The 20,660-nt window shown below is 42.4% G+C and overlaps 1 protein-coding gene across 1 annotated transcript in view; it reads right to left on the bottom strand.

The window, feature by feature from the left end:
* The window catches only part of EEA1 (early endosome antigen 1), a 1,728,461-nt gene that overhangs the window by 501,392 nt on the left and 1,206,409 nt on the right, over window positions 1–20,660 (bottom strand). Inside the window, exon 19 of the mRNA XM_044087190.1 lies at window positions 8,976–9,115. Within this exon, the coding sequence (XP_043943125.1) occupies window positions 8,976–9,115 (140 nt within the window). The remainder of the gene's footprint in view (window positions 1–8,975; window positions 9,116–20,660) is intronic.

The following is a 20,660-nucleotide window of genomic DNA, read 5'->3' as shown; positions in this document are numbered from 1 at the left end:
GACCAAAGGATCCGACAATCGGCTCCCCTCGATCCGAAGAGTGGATCGGAGCCGGCGCCGCGCCGGATCCGGCGACAGTGCGCTCCGACACAGACGGCGCCGGGAGCACTGATCCCCCCGGATCCGAGGCTCGGATCCAGGCTCCGAGAGGTCGGATCCGATGCACTCGAGGGCAGGGTCGGATCCGATGCACCAAGTACTATCGGCGCCGACCCACCCCAGCTCGGCTGCTCGGCTCCAGCTGCTCCGAACCCGGATAGCGGGTCGGAGAAGGAGCAATAGGTTTGAAAAAGGGTGTTGAGCTCCCCCCCAGAGGGGGGGGGGAGGCAAGACCACTCCCATCTGCATCTGGGCCTGGATGAACCTTCTCATCATCCGGTCCAGATCAGCATCCGAAAGGCTATACGTAGATCTCGACGAGGCTACCGAGGTAGGCCTGGAGTGCCTCCTCGATAGCCTCGACGGAGATCGGGTCTCCTCCTCCTCAGGTCCCGGTGAAAAGCACACTGGAGACCGGAGCCGAGAAGAATTAGACCGAGCCGACAACGGAGCCGGGGGAGAAGCCTGCTTGGCTGGCGGGGCCGAAACAGAGGTCTCGGCCCGCCGCTTGTGGTGCTTCTCCCTCCGGTCCTTTTTCCTAGCATCCCTCTCCTCCGAACCAGAAACGGGAGGTTGAGTCCCAGGAGGAGGAGGGGGTGCCACGGAGGGAAGAACCGAAGGTACGGTTACTCCCGAAGGAGCGGAGGTCGGAGCCGAGTCCGGCGGTAAGAGGCCCGCCAAAACAAGCTTGGACCTCCGCTCCTTCAGTGCCCTGGGGTTGAACCCTGCACAAATGGAGCATCCAGATGTGAGGTGTTCAACCCCCAGGCATCTAACACACCGAGTGTGGCCATCAGCTGGTGAAAGCCTATGGCCACACTCGGAGCATTTAGAAAATATAGATTTGGGCTGTTCAGCCATCCCAATCTATAAAGAAGTTACTAAACTAAAGTAACTAAACAATATACACACACAGGCCCAACACACACACACACTACGCCAACAGCGAGGGGAGGGAAATAATTTTAGATTAACTCTAAAAGTAAAAGTATCAAAGGGGAAACCTACACTTTCATACAAAAAATCAATAAAAAACTTCAAAATTCTAATATTAACTGTAGAAAACTAGCACTTAGCTTGAGAGCTTTAGAAACCAATCCAGTCACCATGCGCGGCAAACGAGATCTGAGGTCATGAGGGTAGAGCAGGGCATTATGGGTGAGGGGAGGAGCTGAGAGCTTGGATCCATAGCTGGAAAACCATGCCGGTTCGGATTCGATATCGGATCCATAACCCACAGGTTGCAGACAAATGAATCTCCTACTTCAGATTGAGCCTTTACAGAGACTGAAAGACTTTTCTCCTGAAGGGAGTAACAAAAGGAAATGGCCTTAGAGAGCTATGAAGAAATGGCTTGTATGGAAACAGCTATACCTAGAGATCTAGGATGAAAAGAAATAAAATGCCACTCAGACTTGTGAATGGCTTTAGTCTTATCTAAATATTATCTGAGCTGCCTGTGCAAATCCAAGGTGTGAAAAGGCTTTTCACTAGCAGACTGTAATAAGGAAAAAATGTGGGCAAATTAATAGATTGACTAAGAAACAATTCATTAAACACCTTGGGCATAAAAGAAGTTTATTACAAGCAGACAAATACAAAACCACAAAGGCAGGCATTATAAAGGACTAGATGGCAGTAATAGCTATATATGTGGTCAGTTAGTTTGCAATATTTCAGGAATATGTTTATCGGAGGTGCAACTGAAGATTTTGGATTATGGATTTAAGTTTGTCCCAATGGTTCTCCCCCGTCTACATGAGCTCAAATGTGATGTTATCAAATTGATTCGTAAGTTGAATTTGAAATATCATTTTGAAGGTGGTGAGGGGGCATTTGTTAAACATTTCACAGCCCAATTATTTGTCTTCTGAGGAAGACGGTTTTTATTCCTGTTTTTCCAGAACGGAGGAAGGAGACTTAGTAAATACATATTGTCATCTGGCTATGACAAAAATTGTTATGAAAAGTTCTTATATGCCTCCTTTTTTACATGAAGGTATTAAATGTTTTTGGCAGCATGTTGAGTTTTGCTATAGAAAAAGCTGTAAAGAATATGAAAGGAAAAATGTAAGTTAGTTTATAATATGTCTAAGAGGGAGTGGAAGGAATTATTATTATTGTCAAACAATAAAAATGTAGTTATTAAGCCCTCAGATAAGTGTAACAAAATGGTTGTGATGAATGTTCAGCAATGTGTATGATACATCTTCAGGATATACTGTTTATGAGATTAGCAATCTGAGTATAATAAAGCTGTTGCCAATTTTAATATTTTGCTTGAGAAGGGATTTAGGTTAGAATACTTCACACGCAAGGATTTAGATGTTAAATTTCAAACTTCTGACTGTGAATTAGCAGTGTTTTGCTGCCTTCCTAAGATCCACAAATGCATGGATGATTCCCCTGGTAGACCTGTAGTCTCTGCTTGTAAATATTTTTTGTCCAAAATTGGCTCATTTCTGCATGAGTCTTTACTGCCTTATGTTACTAAGTTGCCTTCATATACTAGAGACACGAAATTGTTTAGATAAAATATCTACAGTTAATGGTCTGCAGATATGTACTTTATTAGTGTGGATGTGCGTAGTTTGTACACAAATATAAGTCATGAGAGGGGCTTAGAGTCTATTAAATATTTTGTGGGGGATTCCCCATTGTCTAATTATATACTAGAATTGTTACAATTTTGTTTAACAAACAATTCTTTATGTTCAATAAATGTTTGTAACATCAGTTGAAGGGTACAGCAATGGGAGCATCTTTTGCTCCCATGTACGCTAATCTAACTATGGGTTTGTTTGAGCTGGAAATACTTTATCAAAATGATTTTTTAAGAATTTTGTAGTTGGATATTACCATTTTATTGATGACTTGATTTTTATTTGTAAAGGAGGACACGAGATAGTACATCAATTTTATGATTCTATACAAACTAATAGATTTGGCCTCTCTTTTGATGGGTTGCAGTTAGGTAGATAAATAACTTTTTTAGATGCTGATCTTAGTTTTAGTGTAGATAATGTACTTTCCACTACTGTTCACAGGAAATTTCAAGATGGGGGACAGATCTTGGATGGTCGCAGTTGCCATCCCGCCCATGTTCCTGATGCGCTTCCTTATGGTGAATGTGTGCGGTTAGCCAGGATATGTAATAATAGAGTGGATTTTGGAATTTGAAATTAGTAGAATGATGTCTATGTTTTGTAATAGAGGATATTCTCATGAACTGGTTAAGTCTGCTATAAATAGATTTTTTGCTGGGTCTAAATTTAATAAGAGAAATGTGTATGTGTGTATATATATATATATATATATATATATATATATATATATATATATATAAAATAGTCTGGAAAATTGGAATAATAATATTAATGAGGCTAATAAATGTCAAGTGTATTTTGTGACCACATACAGTGTTTTTAGTATAGAAGTAATTGCTTTATTGAAATATTACTGGAGTTTTTTGCTAAACTTTAAGGAGCTGTCAGATTTATTATGTTTGTTACCCCTGTGTCTCCTACAGAAGTGGAAGAAATTTAAAGGATTTTTTAGTGCATAGTTATTTTGAGTTACCTTGTTTGTTGCCTGTGCCTTCACTGCATAAGAGTTATGGCACTTATGCTTGTGGACCATTGTTGCAGCTGTAATAATATTGTTGAGAAATTTGATGTAATGAATGGTGTTTCCTTTTCTCCATCCGATGTTTATGATGGTGAGACTGAGGGCATTATATGTGCTCTTAAATGCCCATGCAATTTAATATATATTGGGGAGTAAAAGTAAGGATAGGCTGCAAGAACATATTGGAAATATAAAAAAGAACAGGTTAGATAGTCCTATAGCTTTGCCATTTTGCACATTTACATGACTCTAATTCTGATTTATTGAAGGTAACAATTTTAGAGAAAATATCCAAAGAATTTTGCTTAGAAAAAGCTTTTCTGAACAAGTTATTGTATAAAGAAACCATCTACATTTTAAAACTTAATACACTGTGCTCTTTTGGGTTGAATGTGGATTGTAATTGGAAAGCAGTTGTTTAATTAATTTATTATGTGTTTATATAATTGAATGCATTTTTTTATTGGTTGTCTTTATAGGTTCATAGGTATGTTCTAGGCTGGGGCCTTTACAAGCCTAGCCCATAGGATTACCCTGGCATCATGCCACCCAATGTTAGTTCCCTGTGCCTCTGTTGAGTAAAGCCACTGGAGTGATCCCTGGGGTGAACTTTCTATTTCACTTCCACTCATCAATATTTCTCTTGAAGAGACCCAGTGAGGTGCTCTGCTTGACATGTATGGGAAGTCTATTCCATAGCATGGGTAGTCACTGGGTTACGAACCTGTCCCTCCAGCATGTTCTGTTGATTGTGGTAAAGAGGTTTAGGTCTTTGGAGCATGTGGTGCGGAGGGATTGGGATTTCTTTAGATGTAGCATTTCTAACAGAGCTGGGTCAGACATGGCTTTGTAAGTCAAACAGAGATCCCCTCTCAGTAGGCGATATGAGAGAGAGAATAGTTGGAGTTTTTTTAATCTGTCCATATAGGACAAATGTTTAAGGCCTAGGATCCTCTTTGTGGCCTTGCCAGTTGCTGCAGGTGTTTAGTGAGGTACATGCCAAATGGGGCCACTGTACCCAATGAATGGCCTAATGAGGGAAGAGTAGAGGGAGACAATGACCTCTTTCTTTCTGGATGCAAAACCCTTAGTAATGAGATGGGCCACATAGAAGGACTTTCTGACCACAGTGGCAATGTGGTGGTCAAAAGAGAGGTTGCTGTCAACCTGTGTTCCCAGATCTCTTACAATGTGGTAATTTATGGGAACTGGGTTTTTCCCAGTGGGGATGATGACACATTTTTTGGCACTCAGCTTAAGGCCATGGTTCTGACACCAGTCGTTGGTCTCAGTGAGGTCTTTCTGCAGGATGTCAACATCACTCGGGGAGTTAATAGCTCCCAACTTGCAATCATCTGTGAACATTGTCAGAGTCCCTTCATATTGGCCTGGACTTCAGAGAAGTAGATACCAAATAGGAGAGGACCAGGACCAAACCCTGTGGGTCTCCACTTGTGACTGGTCGGCAGTTTGACAGAGTCAGCTACGTTCACACTGAGTTCTACCTGTGAGCCAGTTTGTAACCCACCTAGTGATATAGGAGTTGATGCCTAGCTTAGTAAGTTTTTCTAGGATTCCTGAGTGGGGAATGGTATCAAAGGCCTTGGCCAGATCAAGGTAGGCTGTATGAACCACCTTGCCTTCATTCACAGCTCTGGTGACTGGCTCAAAGTCGTCGATCAAGTTGAACAAGCATGATCTACCCTTCACAAAACCAAACTGTGTGGGATCCAGAGTTTGGAGATTCCCTATATCCTTGTTTATTGGGTCCATGTTGATGCATTCCATAGCTTTGCATATCAGACTCGTCAGGCTAATGGGGCAATAGTTCCCAGGGTCTGTAGTGGCTCCTCCTTTGTGGAGATGGATGACTGTAGCAGTGCGCCATGCGGTAGGGACAAAGCCTGAGGTGAGGCTGTGATTAAACAGGGCACACAGGTGACATGCCAGTTCACTCTGTACTTCATGTAGAACACAGACAGGGATATTGTCAGGTCCCATAGAAGATGTATTCTTGGCCTTGGACAATGCTATTTTAACCTGTGCCGCAGTAATACTGGGTGCCTAGCAATCTACTGGTATCGTGACTAGTCTTGGTTGGCTCGGTATAGGAGGTACCATTGTGCAGTAGCTCACAGCAAATCTGGGTATTGCCATGGAGATTCTTTACATAATTATAGAAGGCCTTGTTGCTGTCTTTACTATCTGCTGCAATTCTGTTTTCATAGCTAGCTTTAGAGGATTTGATGAGGGATCTCAACTTTTTGTTGCGGCTGATAAGGGAGTTTTTCTAGTCTTGAGACTTCACCTTATTCTGCATCAGTTTCCTCCTTCTGTTGTAGAGTTTGTTTATGGCAAGGCACCACCAGATTGGCTTTCTTTTTTTGGAGGAGAGCATCTTAGTTCTGTTGGGTATGGCAAGATCCATGCATTTGTGTACGTGTTCATACACTGCATTGGTGTATGATTCAGTGGTCATGCAACTGATCTCCATTTGCATGGGTGCCATGAACTTAGCCACCTTTGTTTTTAGGAGCCCAAAGTTAGCTTTGGAGAAGTTGGGTTACCCTTGGCAGAGGATCCCTATAGTGAAGAATACTGCAACAATGATATGGAAGGACATCAACAGTGACTGTTCTTTAATGTGTGGCATTCTCATCATCATCCTTCGGCTTTTCCCGTTAAGGGTCGCCACAGCGGATCATCTCTTTCCATTTCTTCCTATCCTCTGCATCTTGCTCTGTCACACCAACCGCCTGCATGTCCTCTCTCACCACGTCCATAAACCTCATCTTCGGCCTTCCTCTTTTCCTCTTACCTGGCAGCTCCATCCTTAGCATCTTTTTCCCAATATACCCATTATCCCTCCTCAGCACATGTCCAAACCAATGCAATCTCGTCTCTCTTGCTTTGTCTCCAAACTGTCCAACATGAGCTGACCCTCTAATATACTGATTCCTAATCCTATCCATCCTAGTCACACCGAGTGCAAATCTTAACATCTTTAACTCTGCCACATCCAGCTCTGACTCCTGCCTTTTTGTCAATGCCACTGTCTCCAACCCATATAACATAGCTAGTCTCACTACCCTCTTGTAGACCTTCCCTTTCACTCTTACTGGTACCAGTCTGTCACAAATCACTCCTGACACTCTTCTCCACCCATTCCACCCTGCCTGTACTCTCTTCTTCACCTCTCTTCCACATTCACCATTACCCTGAACCACTGATCCCAAGTACTTAAACTCATCCACCTTTACCAACTCTACTCCCTGCATCCTCAACATTCCTCTACCCTCCCTCTCATTTACACACATATATTCTGTCTTAGCCCTGCTGACCTTCATTCCTCTGCTTTCTAGAGCATATCTCCACCTTCCAGAGTCTCCTCAACCTGATTCCTACTCTCACTACAGATCACAATGTCATCTGCAAACATCATAGTCCATGGGGCCTCCTGTCTGATCTCATCTGTCAACCTGTCCATCACCACTGCAAATAAGAAAGGACTCAAAGCTGATCCTTGATGTAATCCCACCTCCACCTTAAATGGATCTGTCACTCCCACTGCAGTCCTCACCACTGTCACACAACCCTCGTACATATCCTGTACCACTCTTATGTACTTCTCTGCCACTCCCGACTTCCTCATACAATACCACAACTCTTCTCTACGCACCCTGTCATATGCTTTCTCCAAGTCTACAAAGACACAATGCAACTCCTTCTGACCTTCTCTGTATTTCTTCAATAACACTCTCAGAGCAAACATTGCATCTGCAATGCTCTTTTCCTGGCATGAAACCATACCGCTGATCACTAATCATCACCTCCCTTCTTAACCTAGGTTCTACTACTCTTTCCCATAACTTCAAGCTGACTAATCAATTTTATCACTCTGTAGTTATTGCAGCTCTGCACATCACCCTTATTCTTACAGATAGGTACCAAAACACTTTTTCTCCACTACTCAGGTATCCTCTGACTTTCCAAAATTTCATTAAACAATCTAGTTAAAAATTCCACTGCCATTTCTCCTAAGCACCTTCATGCTTCCATTGGTATGTCATCTGGGCCAACAGCCTTTCCATTCTTCATCCTCTTCATAGCTGTCCTTACTTCCTCCTTGCTAATCTGTTTCACTTCCTGATTCACTATCTGCACATCATCCAACCTTCTCTCTCTCTCTTTCTTCATTCATCAGCCCCTCAAAGTACTCTGTCCATCTCCTCAACACACTCTCTCTTGTGAGTACCTTTCCCTCACTATCCTTTATCACCCTTACTTGCTGCACATCTTTCCCAGCTCTGTCCCTCTGTCTAGCCAATCGGTACAGGTCCTTTTCTCCCTCTTTAGTGTCCAATCTCTCATACAAGTTGCCATACGCCTTATCCTTAGCTTTTGCCACCTCTCTCTTTGCCATGCGCCTCATCTCCTTATACTCATGTCTACTTTCTTCATCTCTTTGACAATCCCACTTCTTCTTCTTCGCCAGCCTCTTCCTCTGTATACTCTCCTGTACTTCCTCATTCCACCACCAGGTCTCCTTGTCCTCCTTCCTCTGTCCAGATGTCACACCAAGCACCTTTCTAGCAGTCTCCCTTACTAGTTCTGCTGTAGTTACCCATCTATTCGGTAACTCTCCACTGCCTCCCAGTGCCTGTCTTAACTCTTCCCTAAACTCCACTTCACAATCACCCTTTTTTAACTCCACCATTTAATCCTTGACACTGCTTTCACACTCCACCTCCTCTTCTTGATCACAAACGTCATCCTACAGACCACTATTCTATGCTTAACTTAACTACACTTTCCCCTGCCACCACTTTACAGTCTCCAATTTCCTTCAGACTGGCCCTCCTAGGAATGTGTGGCATTCTAAAACTGCTGAACTTTTGCAAATGTGTTGCTAACACTCATGAGATGTAGTAAGGTGTCCTGAATATGAATCATCGCATTCTTATGCACTTAAAAGTACTTGAACAATAACAGCACTGCTGATAGAGCTGTAGCTGCAGTCAGCCCCATGATGTAGGAAAGATGACCAGATGAAACAATATATTTTGTCAGTGTATGTTACTCTGTAAAAACAGAGCTGATCAAGAAACAGTTAACTAGGACAAACCCTATTTTTAATTTACTAGTTAAGCAAATGGGCAGAGGCCATAATTCTAGGCAAAAGTATGATCTCAACAAAAACATCTTTAAAAGAAAATTACCAGAAAACTAATCAGTTTATGTTTTCTTACCTATCCTTTTCAACCTCAAGCTGCTGGCTTATTTCTTTGGACTGGTACTCCAACTGTGAAAACTTCTGCCGTTGTTCCTGCAAATCTTGGAAAATTTGTTCCTTGCTGCTTCTAAGTTCCAGATTGTCCATTTCTAATCTCTGTAAGAAGTTGAAGATATTATTGCAATACCACAGAAGTACTGCCAATAATTAAGGCACATATAAGGAGCTTTATTTATTTATTTATTTATTTACATGTTGACTGGGAGTGTCCGACTGGACGCAGGACTATTTTCAGCTGAGGCCCAGGGAGAAAAGCTCCACATTTAAAATATACAGACAGTAGTTACATTGGATTTACATAGCAATTAATTTGATCAACATAGCAATTAAAAATTACAAACATAGTTACAGATGAAGAACATAGTACATCAGTAGACAACTAGAATCTTTATCATCTGCAAAGTACATAACAGACATTAACAATTGTCACAATAAGAAGTTCCTGCTGTATAATAAGTAGTTGGGCTTATGAGTATCCGAGCTTGCTATAATCAAGGTAGTTAGTGGGATGGAAAGAAAGATAGTGGGTGTATGGGGTGGGTGATATTAGAGGGGGAGTTGCAAGGGCATAGCCACCATGATTTTAGGTGCACTTTTAGTGAAGTTTTGAAGTGGGTGCATGATGGTACAGAGGTAATTGTGGGTGGGAGAGAGTTCCATAATTTGGCTATGGCACAAGAGAATAGTGCTTCTCCGGCAGAGTTATTTGCTTTAGTGACCTGTAAGTGATTTTTGTTGCTGGATCTTAATGGTCTGGTGGTGCGATAAGGTTGGAGTAGATTCTGGAGGGATGGGACTTTCAGTAGATGGTTTACTAGTTTGTGGGCGAGTGTGAGTTGATACCATTGAAGGAGGTGAGGGAGTTCAAGCCAGCCCAGTTCAGCAAGTGAGAGACAGTGGCGACTATGGTAGGATGCCCCTGTGGCAAATTTGGCGATTCTGTTGTAGCAGGTCTCGAGCTTGTTTAGATCTCATTGCCTTAGGTTGGTATATATTGGAGAGGCATAAAGTAGGGTGGAGATAAGGTGGGAATCTGCTATTGAAATCTTTGCTGCTTTTTGGTGAGAAGTTGCTTATTTCTGTATAACGCTCCTATTTTTTTGTGGACTTTTTTATGGTCATGGATATGTGAATGTCAAATTTTAGTTTATTGTCTATTTCCACTCCTAGCAATTTGGTGTGTTCTGTTGGGTGTAAAGTGGTGTTGTCTTTTGCTGTGATGTTAAAGTGAGAGTTGTTTTGAGTATGTTTGGTGGGTTGGAAGATGAGTAGTTTGGTTTTGTTTGGGTTGAGTATTAATTGGGCATCGTATAACCAAGTTTCAACAGAGGAAAAGGCTTCCTGTGTGACTGTTTGCAGTTTGGGTAGGGAATGGGCTGAGCAGATGATGGTTGAGTCATCTGCGTATTGTATGAGTGTGCCATGTTTGGTGGCAGAGGCTAGATTATTGGTGAAAATAGAGAAGAGTAGGGGTGTCCAAGGATGGATCCTTGGGGAACCCCTATAGACACAGGTAGTTGGGGAGATATGCCATTCTGCCATACAACGGATTGTTGGCGGTCAGACAGGTAAACTCTGAAACCAGTTGGTGACTGAGAGAAGGATAGGTTATTGAGGACAGAGATGAGTTGTTTGTGTGGGACCATGTTGAATGCTTTAGATAGGTCTAGGAAAGTAGCATAGGAGAGATAGCCATTGCTTTTATGCTGAAGGATAGTGTTAGTAAAGGAGAGTAAGGCAGTGGTGGTGCTATGGTTTGGTCAGAAACCATGTTGAGTACTGGAAAGGAGGTTGTTAATACGGAGGTAGTCTGAGACCCGAGAGTGAATGCATCTCTCTAGTATTGTGGAGAGAGAATAGCTATGGGGTGGTAACTGGTTAGTTCTGTGGAGGGGAATTATATGTGATACTTTCCATAGTGTGGGAACATAACTTTCTGACAGAGATCGGTTAATCAAGATGGATACTGGGTAGGCTAGAGCATCAGCTGTGATTTGTAGGTATTCACTTGGGAGGTTGTCTGCTGCTAATTTGGTGGGCTTAAGTTTAGTTAAGAGTTTTTTTATGTTGGAGGTAGGAACAGGTGAAAAAGAGAAGACAGTGGGGAGATTACTAGCTGAAGGTGTGGGTTGGAGGGGAGGGGGTTGTGTTGTCTAGCTAGTGATAGTATGGTTTGTGTGAAGTGTGTGTTGAATGAGGTAACAATATTTTCGGAGGAGTGAGGGATGTTAGGAGGAGGGGTACTGACTTTACCTGGGTGGAGGATGGAGTTTATGGAGGACCAGAATTGTTTGGGGTTGTGTTGGGCGGAGTCTAGGGCAGACTGGTAGTATTAGAATTTGTCCTGTTTTATTAGCTTTTTGACTTTATTGCATAGTTCTAGGAATTTCTGTCTAGTTGAGGAGGGTTTTGGTTTCGCGCCAGTGCTCCCAGGCTTTATCAGTGTTTTTCATTTCTGACTTAGTGGTTTTCTGTAGCCATGTGGAGGGTTGTGCTTTGGTTCTGGAAAGTCTTATGGGGGTGTGGTAATTAAGGATGCTCAGGAAGGTAGTACTAAAAAATTCAACTGCGTCATCAAGACTGAGGTACTTTAGAGGATGCGAGTTACATTCTTTGAGAGAGGAGATGAATGTGAGTGGGTTAAAGTTTAGTTTTTTACGTATTTGCCGGTAGATGACAGGTTTAACTTGGTATAGGTGTTTTTTGAGTAGGAATGTTGGGGAGTGAACACTGAGGCTATCCGATAAGCAGCCTGCTATATATGACTGGGGGCTCTTGCTGACTAGTATCCAATCCAGGGTAGTGTGCTTGTTGGAGTTTTTATTTATCCTGGTTGGCGACTGGACTAGTTGGGTGAAGCCATGAAGGTTTAGATGAGGGGTTGGATGGTTGCCAGAACAGGACTGCCAGTCAATACTGAAATCACCTAAAATTATAGATTCTTGGGGGAGATGGTGGGTAGTCCAGCTGAGGTTTTCTACTGGAGGGATGTTTTGGCCAGGTGGGAAGTAGCATTCAATTATGTTGATGGTTTTATTTTGGTTTATTTTGAGGTTGGTATATACTATTTCTTCATTGCCTATTTGTGGAGCTGATGATTTTAAGATCTGGATGTTTAGATGTGGTTTAAATATTATAGCTATACTGCCTCCTTTCTTGTTTAGCCGGTCTACACTTAGTATGCCGTAACCAGTAGGGAAGATTTGCCCACTGGTAATGTGAGGTTTTAGCCAGGTTTCTGTCAAGATGACTATATCTGGGGAGTACAAGTCTATGGTGGCATGGAGTTTATGGAACTTGTTGGATATACTTCTAATATTTAGGCTTAGTAGAAGGAGGTCACTTGGCTTTCTACTGGCTGTGATTTGGGAGAAGTTGTGGTTTCTAGTCTGATTATGAGGAGTGGAGATGGCAGGGACAGGGTTGGGGTGGATGTATCCACTTAGGGCTAGTTTTGATATGCATGAGGTTATTAGTTTTCTCAGTTTTTGAATGTGTTTGTTTATTAGGGAAACTTTATGATTGTGCTCTGTGGGTAATAGGTATGGTGGGAGAGTTGCTATGTTAAGTTGTAGGGATGCTTTTTGTTTGAGTAATATAGTTGATAGAATATGTGGGGGGTGCATAGGGATGGTTCTTGAGTTGGTGGGAGGGGAGTTGTGTGAGGGTGAGACATGAGTGGTAGTGTGAGTAGTAGTATAGAGGTAGTAGTTGAGTGGGGGAATGATGGAGATTTGGTAGGATGTAAGATATGCAAGGAGAGTGCATGTAGTGGGCATACGTATGGTACGCTTATACATGTTAGCAGAGGAGGAGTGATAGTAGTGGGAAGGTGGAGGAGGTAGTGTTGGGTTTAGTGCTGTGGTTGGCTGTTGGAAAGATGGGAGGGGTTTGCGTGTGTAATAAAGGTAGGACCACTGCGGGGCGGGTGGGAATTGGAGGCAGGGTGGGGGAGCAAAGCGGGCAGAGACCCTGTTAGTTGCTCTTATGAGGGGGCTGGAAACAATCAGGTAACAGAGTAAACTGATATAAGAACATATGATAGTGAATGTGGAGACTCAGGTAGGTACCCTGTATTTCCACAAACTATCAGTTAGCTGTGCCCCAGTTCAAGCAGTTTTAGTAAGTTTTATGGCAGGGCTGAGCATAAAGTGCTCAATGGGTGGTTGTAGTTTTAACAATGGTGCCTGCCACAGGTAATATTTATTAACTTTGGGATTGGCTTAAGGTAATAAACATGGAAGGGGGAGGGGGAGAACAAGGGTGTGAGCAGGCAGTTCTTTTGTACTGCTGCCAAGATCCAAGCAAAGATAAGTTTGTGTTTAAGAAACAATCAGAACTGACCAAAAACTGCTCTGAAGCTGTAAGTCATTTCTTTACCATTTCTCAGGTGGAAAAACAGGATAACCTTGTATCAGTAGGCTACTGTGGTCTCAAGTTAAATTAAAAAACACACAGTATTTGATTATGGATACTATTTGCTAATAGAAGGGAATAAAAGAGAAAATGGAAGATGAGCGTGTGTGTGTGTGTGTGTGTGTGTGTGTGTGTGTGTGTGTGTGTGTGTGGAGGGGGGGGGGGCTTACAAGCCAAAGCAGAGTGCTCTCCAGGGGATAATGAATATTAGCTCAAACAGGTAGACACATACTCAAAGTTAACTTTAGCTGTTTGTGTTTGCAGACAGTTCAGACCTGGACTGCGCTTTTCTTATAACAATGTATCCACCGGTTGGATACAAGATAAAGGTGGTACAGCAGCTGAATACTTAGAGTGGTGTTAGGTTGGAGAGACACTGAGCTCCTCATGCAGCCTGTAGCAGAGTGGTTGTAGTTTTAAAACAACTTTACAATAATGGAAATAATTCCTTGCAGCTTAAAGTGGACATAAATGGTCTGCAGGCTTAGCTACACTTGCAGGACCGTGGCCTTTCTGAAACTGGCTAACTGCTTAGGCTGTAGTGGCAGCAAACCTTTCAAAAATAGACAAATATTACAGTCATGTAAGAGCTTAACATAACAGTAAATGCCTTAATCACTGTTGCAATATTCATCACTAATGTGTTTTCATTGCTGATGTCCGGCTGTACATCATTGTAGCTTTACCTTCCTAAGGGCGTATACAAGACGAACATGTGCACAAGATCCACAGACCATCTCCAAGCCAGTGACCTGAAAACACGAGATAGCTACAACAAATAGGAAACTCCCCCAAGATATCATGTATGCATACCTGTCATCCAAAATAAACAGACTAGAGGGGAAGGAGGGAGGGAAGGAATACTACAACAGTGATCAGTAGGACATCTACTGTTAAGTTCTTGCACAACTGTACTATGTCCTAACTGAAATAACTTTTGCAGCATTCCTCACAGATGAGTGACTCCCAGAGCTGAAGACAGAAAATGGGGGGAGTGGCTGGCTAGACTGAAGAGGAGGAGACCAGATGGCACTGATCTGGCAAAAGCCATCCTAGACCTGGAAAAGGCATCAGTCTTGTAATGCTTGGTGAAAGTGTGCACAGAAGACTAAGTAGCCCCACTACCAAGATGAAACTGGCATCAGCCCCTTTGTGGAAAGCACCAGAAAAGCCAACCATCTGAGTGGAATGTGCTTTAGGACAGGAGGGCATGGACCTATGTTGCAAGCAGATGAAAGAGATAGCTTTGGATATCCAGGATGCAATGGTTTGTTTTGAGACTGGTTGGCCCAGCTCGGCCTCCATGACACATTTGGTCATTTTTTTCTGATGGTCTTCACTTTGTCCAAATAGAACATCAGCTGCCTGTCAATGTCTAAGGAATGCAAAATTCTTTCCCTCCTATTTTGAAGACTGGGGAAGAAAACAGGTAGGTAAATGGATTGAATGAGGGATGGCTCATTCACAACCTTAGTCATGAAAGAAGGATTGGTCCTGAGTGTTACCCTATCCTTGAGGAAAATAAGGATGGGTGGAGTAGCTGAGTGCCTGGAGTTCAGACACCCTGCGGGTAGAGATTAGAAACAAGAAGAGACCAGCTTTCTATGAGCACAATTTTAAGATGGCTGATGCAGTTGGTTCAAATCAGGGTAGAGTGAGGTTTTTCGAGAACAAAATTAAGATCCCATGCTGGGGCAATTGGTTTCCTTTAAGGCTTAAGGTGTAGGACTCCTTTCAGGAAGAGCTTTACCTCTGTTTTAGACATAAGAGGAGGATCTAAAGGTGAACAGGCAAGGATGACTGACAAATGTGCTTTAGCATAAGTAAACCAACCTAGAATGCAGAAGCTCACAGAGTTACTGAAGTACTTTTGGAACTTTAGATAAAGAATGGTTCCAGTGTGTGCTTGTGGCACCAAATGGAGAATCTTTTCCACTTGGCTGTGTATGACTTCCTGGTGTTGGATTTCCTGGTCTCCTGTAACACCTGTACCACCACCTCTGAAAATAAGTGCCCTTTAGGGATCAGAACCCAATCATCCAGACAGTGAGACTGAGAGGCTAGGATGGGTGTAAAAGCAGACTCTTCTTTTGGGTAATTAGGTCTGGTTGCACTGGAATTTTCCATTGGTTCCCCTTTGATAGGTGGAACAGAATGGAAAACTGATGTTGGCTTGGCCAGAAGGGAGCCAGGAGCAGCAGTTTTGGAGTGTCCTTTTGTATCTTTAGGAGGACCCTTGGAAAAAGTGGCAGTGGAGGGTAGGAGTAAAGGAATCTTCCTGTCCACTGAAAGGAGAAGGTGGCTGTCTTACAGGCCCAAGGAGATGGGGTCCTGGTGCAGAACAGAGGGAGCTGGTGATGTTCTGGAGATGCAAATAGGTGTATCTGCAGCATATGATTGCTTTGAAGACTTTTTCCTTTCAGAGTCTATTTGTGGGGGTCTAAGAGGTCTCTAGTTAAAGAGTCTGCCAACACATTCTCTAATGAGAGAATGTAAAGTTATGTTCCACTGAGTGGCCATTTGCCAAACATCCTATGCCAACCTATACAAGGGGCAATTCCTTGTGCTTCCTTGGTTTTTATGTACCACATCACTGTGGTATTGTCTGCGTAAACCAGATGAGTACCTGGTTTCTAAAAGTGTGAGAAAATCTACAGAGCCTGCAAAAGGGCCCACACCTCTTTCAGGTTGATGTATTCCTTCAGAAGAGAGCCTGTCCAGGTCCCCAAGCCCTGTCTGAGACATCGGTGTGAAAAATTTGGTTGTAAGGGGGTAGGGTGAAAGGAAAATCTGGGTTGAGAGGCACCTGTTTCTCTCACCAGAGAAACTCCTTCTTGATGCAGGGCAACAGAGGGATCATGGTGACCAAGGGATGCAAGTGTAGGGGCCCACGTTGACTTCATGTACCACAGAACTTTTTTTCATACATAGCCTGGCAAGTGGGATCATTGAGATGGATGCAGCCATGAACCCCAGAACCCTAAGGATGTTCACTGCAGTACAGTCAGTCATCCAGCAAGAAACTTACAAGGCTTTGGGCTTTTTCCTGATGAAGGGAGACTTGCATTATATGCTTGTGTTTAGCTTGCAACCCAGGAAGACTAAGTCCTGAGTGGGAGTGAGATGAGATTTCTTAAAATTGAAGGTGAATCATAGGTTGATTAAGAGCCATACTGTGAAATGTAGGTGCTCAAGGAGGATTTCTGTTGATAGGGTCTGAATGAACAGGTTATCTAAGTAGGGAAAAATTTGAATTTCCTGAGTGTGACAGAAGCCTACCACAGGTGCTAGGCATTTTGTGAAAAATCTTGGGTCATTAGTAAGACCGAAAGGCAAAGTGGTAAACTACAGATGAGAAGAACCAGAGAACCCGAGGAATCACCTTCAATATGGATGGGGATGTGAAGACAGGCATTCTTGAGGTCTAGAGACACTAGAAATGTCTAAGCTGGAAGAACAGGCAGGAGGGTATGTAGAGAAAGCATTCTGAAAGAATGTGTTTGGCAGGGAGAGCCTCCACTCCCCTTCTTTCCTTGGAACATGAAAGATCCTTGACTAAAAACATTTCCGATTAAGGTACTTCACACGAGAGCAAGTGCTGAATACTAGGACTAATCAAGGACAGCTGCCTGGGCAGGGGAGTGGGAATCCCTTTCACAGGGGGAACAGTTTCCCCAAGACATGGTGTAGCCTTCTTTGATGATGGTCAGAATCCACTTGTAGTTACCACCTCCCAGAACTGAAGAGAAAGGGGAAGTCTTTTTGATAGGGGGAGAGAGGATAGTTACAAAGTTTTGCTCTCAAACAGAGGCTTCCCTGAAGGGGAGTCCCTATGTGGTTTGTCAGAAAATCATTACTTAGGCTTTTTTCTATGTTTGTGAGAGGGTCTATGGTCCTTCTTAATGAAGGAAGTGGATTTGGATGGGTAATTCCTATGGCATCTAGGAACCCTAGCGAGGAGATTCTGCTTGCATTCTTTCATCGTCTTGCCTTGCTCTTGCAGAGTTTTAAAAAGATTGGCAACTTGTGATACAAATAAAAGGTCATTGTCCAATGGTGCATCCCAGAATTTGAAGTCTTCAGAGGTGGGCTGACACCATAACCGTGCAAGCTGTCTTTTCACTAAGCCATTGGTAGCAGCCCTGGACATAGCATTTACTGGATCATAACTGCACTTGATGCTGTGTCTGCTTAACTGTGTAGCTTGGTACAGCAGGGTCCTCATTTGGTGATTAGAATCTGCTGTCTGGGGTTCTGACATGACCTTATGCAGACACTGTAACACAGAAAGTAGACATTTAGTCATTTGTGTTTGGTAATTAATAGCCTGAATGCTAAAGAAGAGTCGATGTAAATTTTCTTACCCCACCCATCCATGGCCTTGCTATCCTTGTCTGAGGGGAGGGCATTAGCAATGGATGGCTTAGACAGGGAGAGGTAGACTTCTACATGGTCAGTCATGGGGTTTTAATACAGGTACTTAAGTTCACCAGGAACCTTATAAAACTTGCCTAGTCATTTAGGAGCAGAAGGCTGAGAGGCAGGTGTTAATGAAGAATGGAAGGCATCAAGATAAGCGTTGAGTACTGGGGAACTGGCAAAGGAACTGGAGTACCCATCTCCAGAAGGGTGTAGCATCTCTTTTGAACTTCTTAGATTTGCCTTGACTGGCAGCGTCTCATCATATTCCGAATGGTTTCGCCAAAATAAGCCTCTTCCAGAGGACAGTCCCCATTGTCTGAGGAAACCTGCTCAGGAGAGTAGAGTTGTGAAGAGTAACCAAGAAAATTATCAGAATCCGGTTTAGGATCCTCTTCAGAACAGGAAGAATCTAAGGCTTGCTTTTGTGGTGTGGACTGAGATAGCTGGGGCACAAAAGGAAGATGCTACAGGGCCATGATAGCTTTAAATAAACCCTGGGAGAAGTCCATCCATTTGTTTTCCCCATAAGGAGGAGGGGACATCGGATAATTTTTTTTTTTGGTTTCGTCTCTTTTGGGATAAAGACTGCTTGCATGACCCGTGGAGTATCAGAAGCTGGTCTCATTTCAATAAGCATACCAGGAACCTCCTACCATACAAGATCTGAGGTATTCTGTGTGTGCCCTCTGATATATGACACAGTTTGTGCAAGGAATCCGCAGTCTGCAAGGCCATGCCATTCTCCAACGAGGTCTTGGTAGTGACTTCTTTATCTGATATCAATTTTCATTCATTCCTCAACAGGTGGGACAGAGTCCCCAGCTGTAGATCAGTTTTCCATGGGCTTGCACATGTGTATAAATACTAAGCACGTGTGAGCCAGACTGCCATTTTGTAGAGAGCTGTTGAGATGTAAACATATGTAACGGTCTGTCAGTTAATCAGTTTGTTTATATTTTATGTAGCTGCTATCCATCCTGATGTGTTTCTATATAATAAAGCATATAAATGAACTACCCCGCCTGTTTGTCTTGAATCCAGGACGAGTGACATGGCATCTGAATGGGATCCAGAATCAAGTCCAAAAGGCACTCAGTTAATATTGGAGGAATATAGAGGAATGGATCATCCCAATTGCATGTACAACTCGCAAAACAGGTCAGAAACTAATTCCAGGTATTAAAACTTGCTTAAATTATTTCTAACTCAAAGACTATAAAACAAAGAACTCAGAACCTTCAAAACAAACTTCTAGTTAAACAAAATGTCCAAAAGTGCGACATAATGATAAAAAATATTCAAAATAGTTATAAAAATGTTTGAAACAATATCCAAATCACATAAAATGTAGAAAATAAGGAAAACGAGCACATTTTTTCACTATGTGCTACTTTTTTTGCATTAAATCTATCTGAAGTATCCGAAGTATACAAAGTGTTCGCAAGCACAGTTATTTCGCAAAATACAGCCATTTCAAAGCTTATTTGACAAAGTACAGTATTTTGAAGAGTTTACTGAGCATTTAAATATTACTACAAGTACCTGGTGTGTGTGTGCATGTTCGTATATAATTACAATGGCCATGTTTGCAGTGTGTTTAAGCATACTTAATTGGCATAGCAGAAGGCTTTCGTAGAATAGCACCACTTGTATTTGATAATAATATGCAGAGAACTGGAGAGTGTTTGAGCAACAGTATAATATTTTCATACAGGCTGCATTTTCTGACAAAGATGCACATACAAAGGCATTTATTCTACTTAATTTAGCTGGTTCAGAAGGCAAGAGAACGTTCATTTGTGTATGCACCTGCTGTGTTTGCAGGGGAAGGGGCAAACTGTTATATAAGTGGTACCAGCTAAATCATGGGAAGACTGAGTGCTTAAAATGTAAATTTAGAGAAATGTGCAACCCCGAAAAGAATTTTACAATGGAAAGGCACTTATTTTGCACAAGGGATCAAAAGTCTGGGGAAACTTTTGCAGACTATATAACTGACTTGAGAAACAAAGCTAAAAATGTGCAGATTTACTGATTTAAGGGATGAGTTTATAAAGGATAGACTAGTGTGTTGTATTAAAGATGACGCCTGTTAGAAAGATTTTGCTTTGTGACACTGATTTAACTTTAAATAAGGCTATTGAGATTTGTCAAATTATATGACCTCACAGAAAAGCACACAAATATGCTTACAAATGAGAAATGCAAGCTTCCAGTATCTTCTAGTGCTCATGTTGATCGTATGCAGGCACATAGTTAAAAGAAACAGGCCCAAGCACATGGCAGCAACTGTGAACCCTGTAAAAGTACCTGGGAAACTCCGTAGATTTCTAGCAAATTCCAGAGAATGCACAGCCTCGTGAAGCGCAGGGGTGAGTCAGCAAACTCAAAGCACGTGCCCTCACCTAGCCTCATAGTCAATTGTCGTAATTGTGGTGGCAATAGTGTCTAAAAGAGAAAAGTGCTTAGCTTTTGGTAAGCAATGCCACAGATGTACAAAGTGGAATACTTTCCATATATTTTGTAAATCAAAACAGGCATATTATTTTATTAAAAGAGAACATTCAAAGAGAAAGCTGTGACCCTACTTTTTATGTTGATGGTGAGTCTGTGCTTAATGGAACAGCCAATGCAGTAGATTTATGGGCAAAGAATGAAGCATTTTGTACTGTTAAAATAAATGGAAGACCTATACAACTCAAAGTTGACACAGGTTCAAAGTGCAATGTTATGTCAGCAGAAACATTTGTTAGAGTATGTGCTGGTGAGACGCTTGATTTGGCAAAGTGTGTGAAGCTTGTTG

This window comes from Protopterus annectens, chromosome 11.part0 (assembly GCF_019279795.1).
Source record: "Protopterus annectens isolate FY-2018-M chromosome 11.part0, PAN1.0, whole genome shotgun sequence".
NCBI classification, from domain to species: domain Eukaryota; kingdom Metazoa; phylum Chordata; order Ceratodontiformes; family Protopteridae; genus Protopterus; species Protopterus annectens.
The sequence above is the reverse complement of the archived record's forward strand: the minus strand, read 5'-3'. Positions and strand labels throughout refer to the sequence as shown.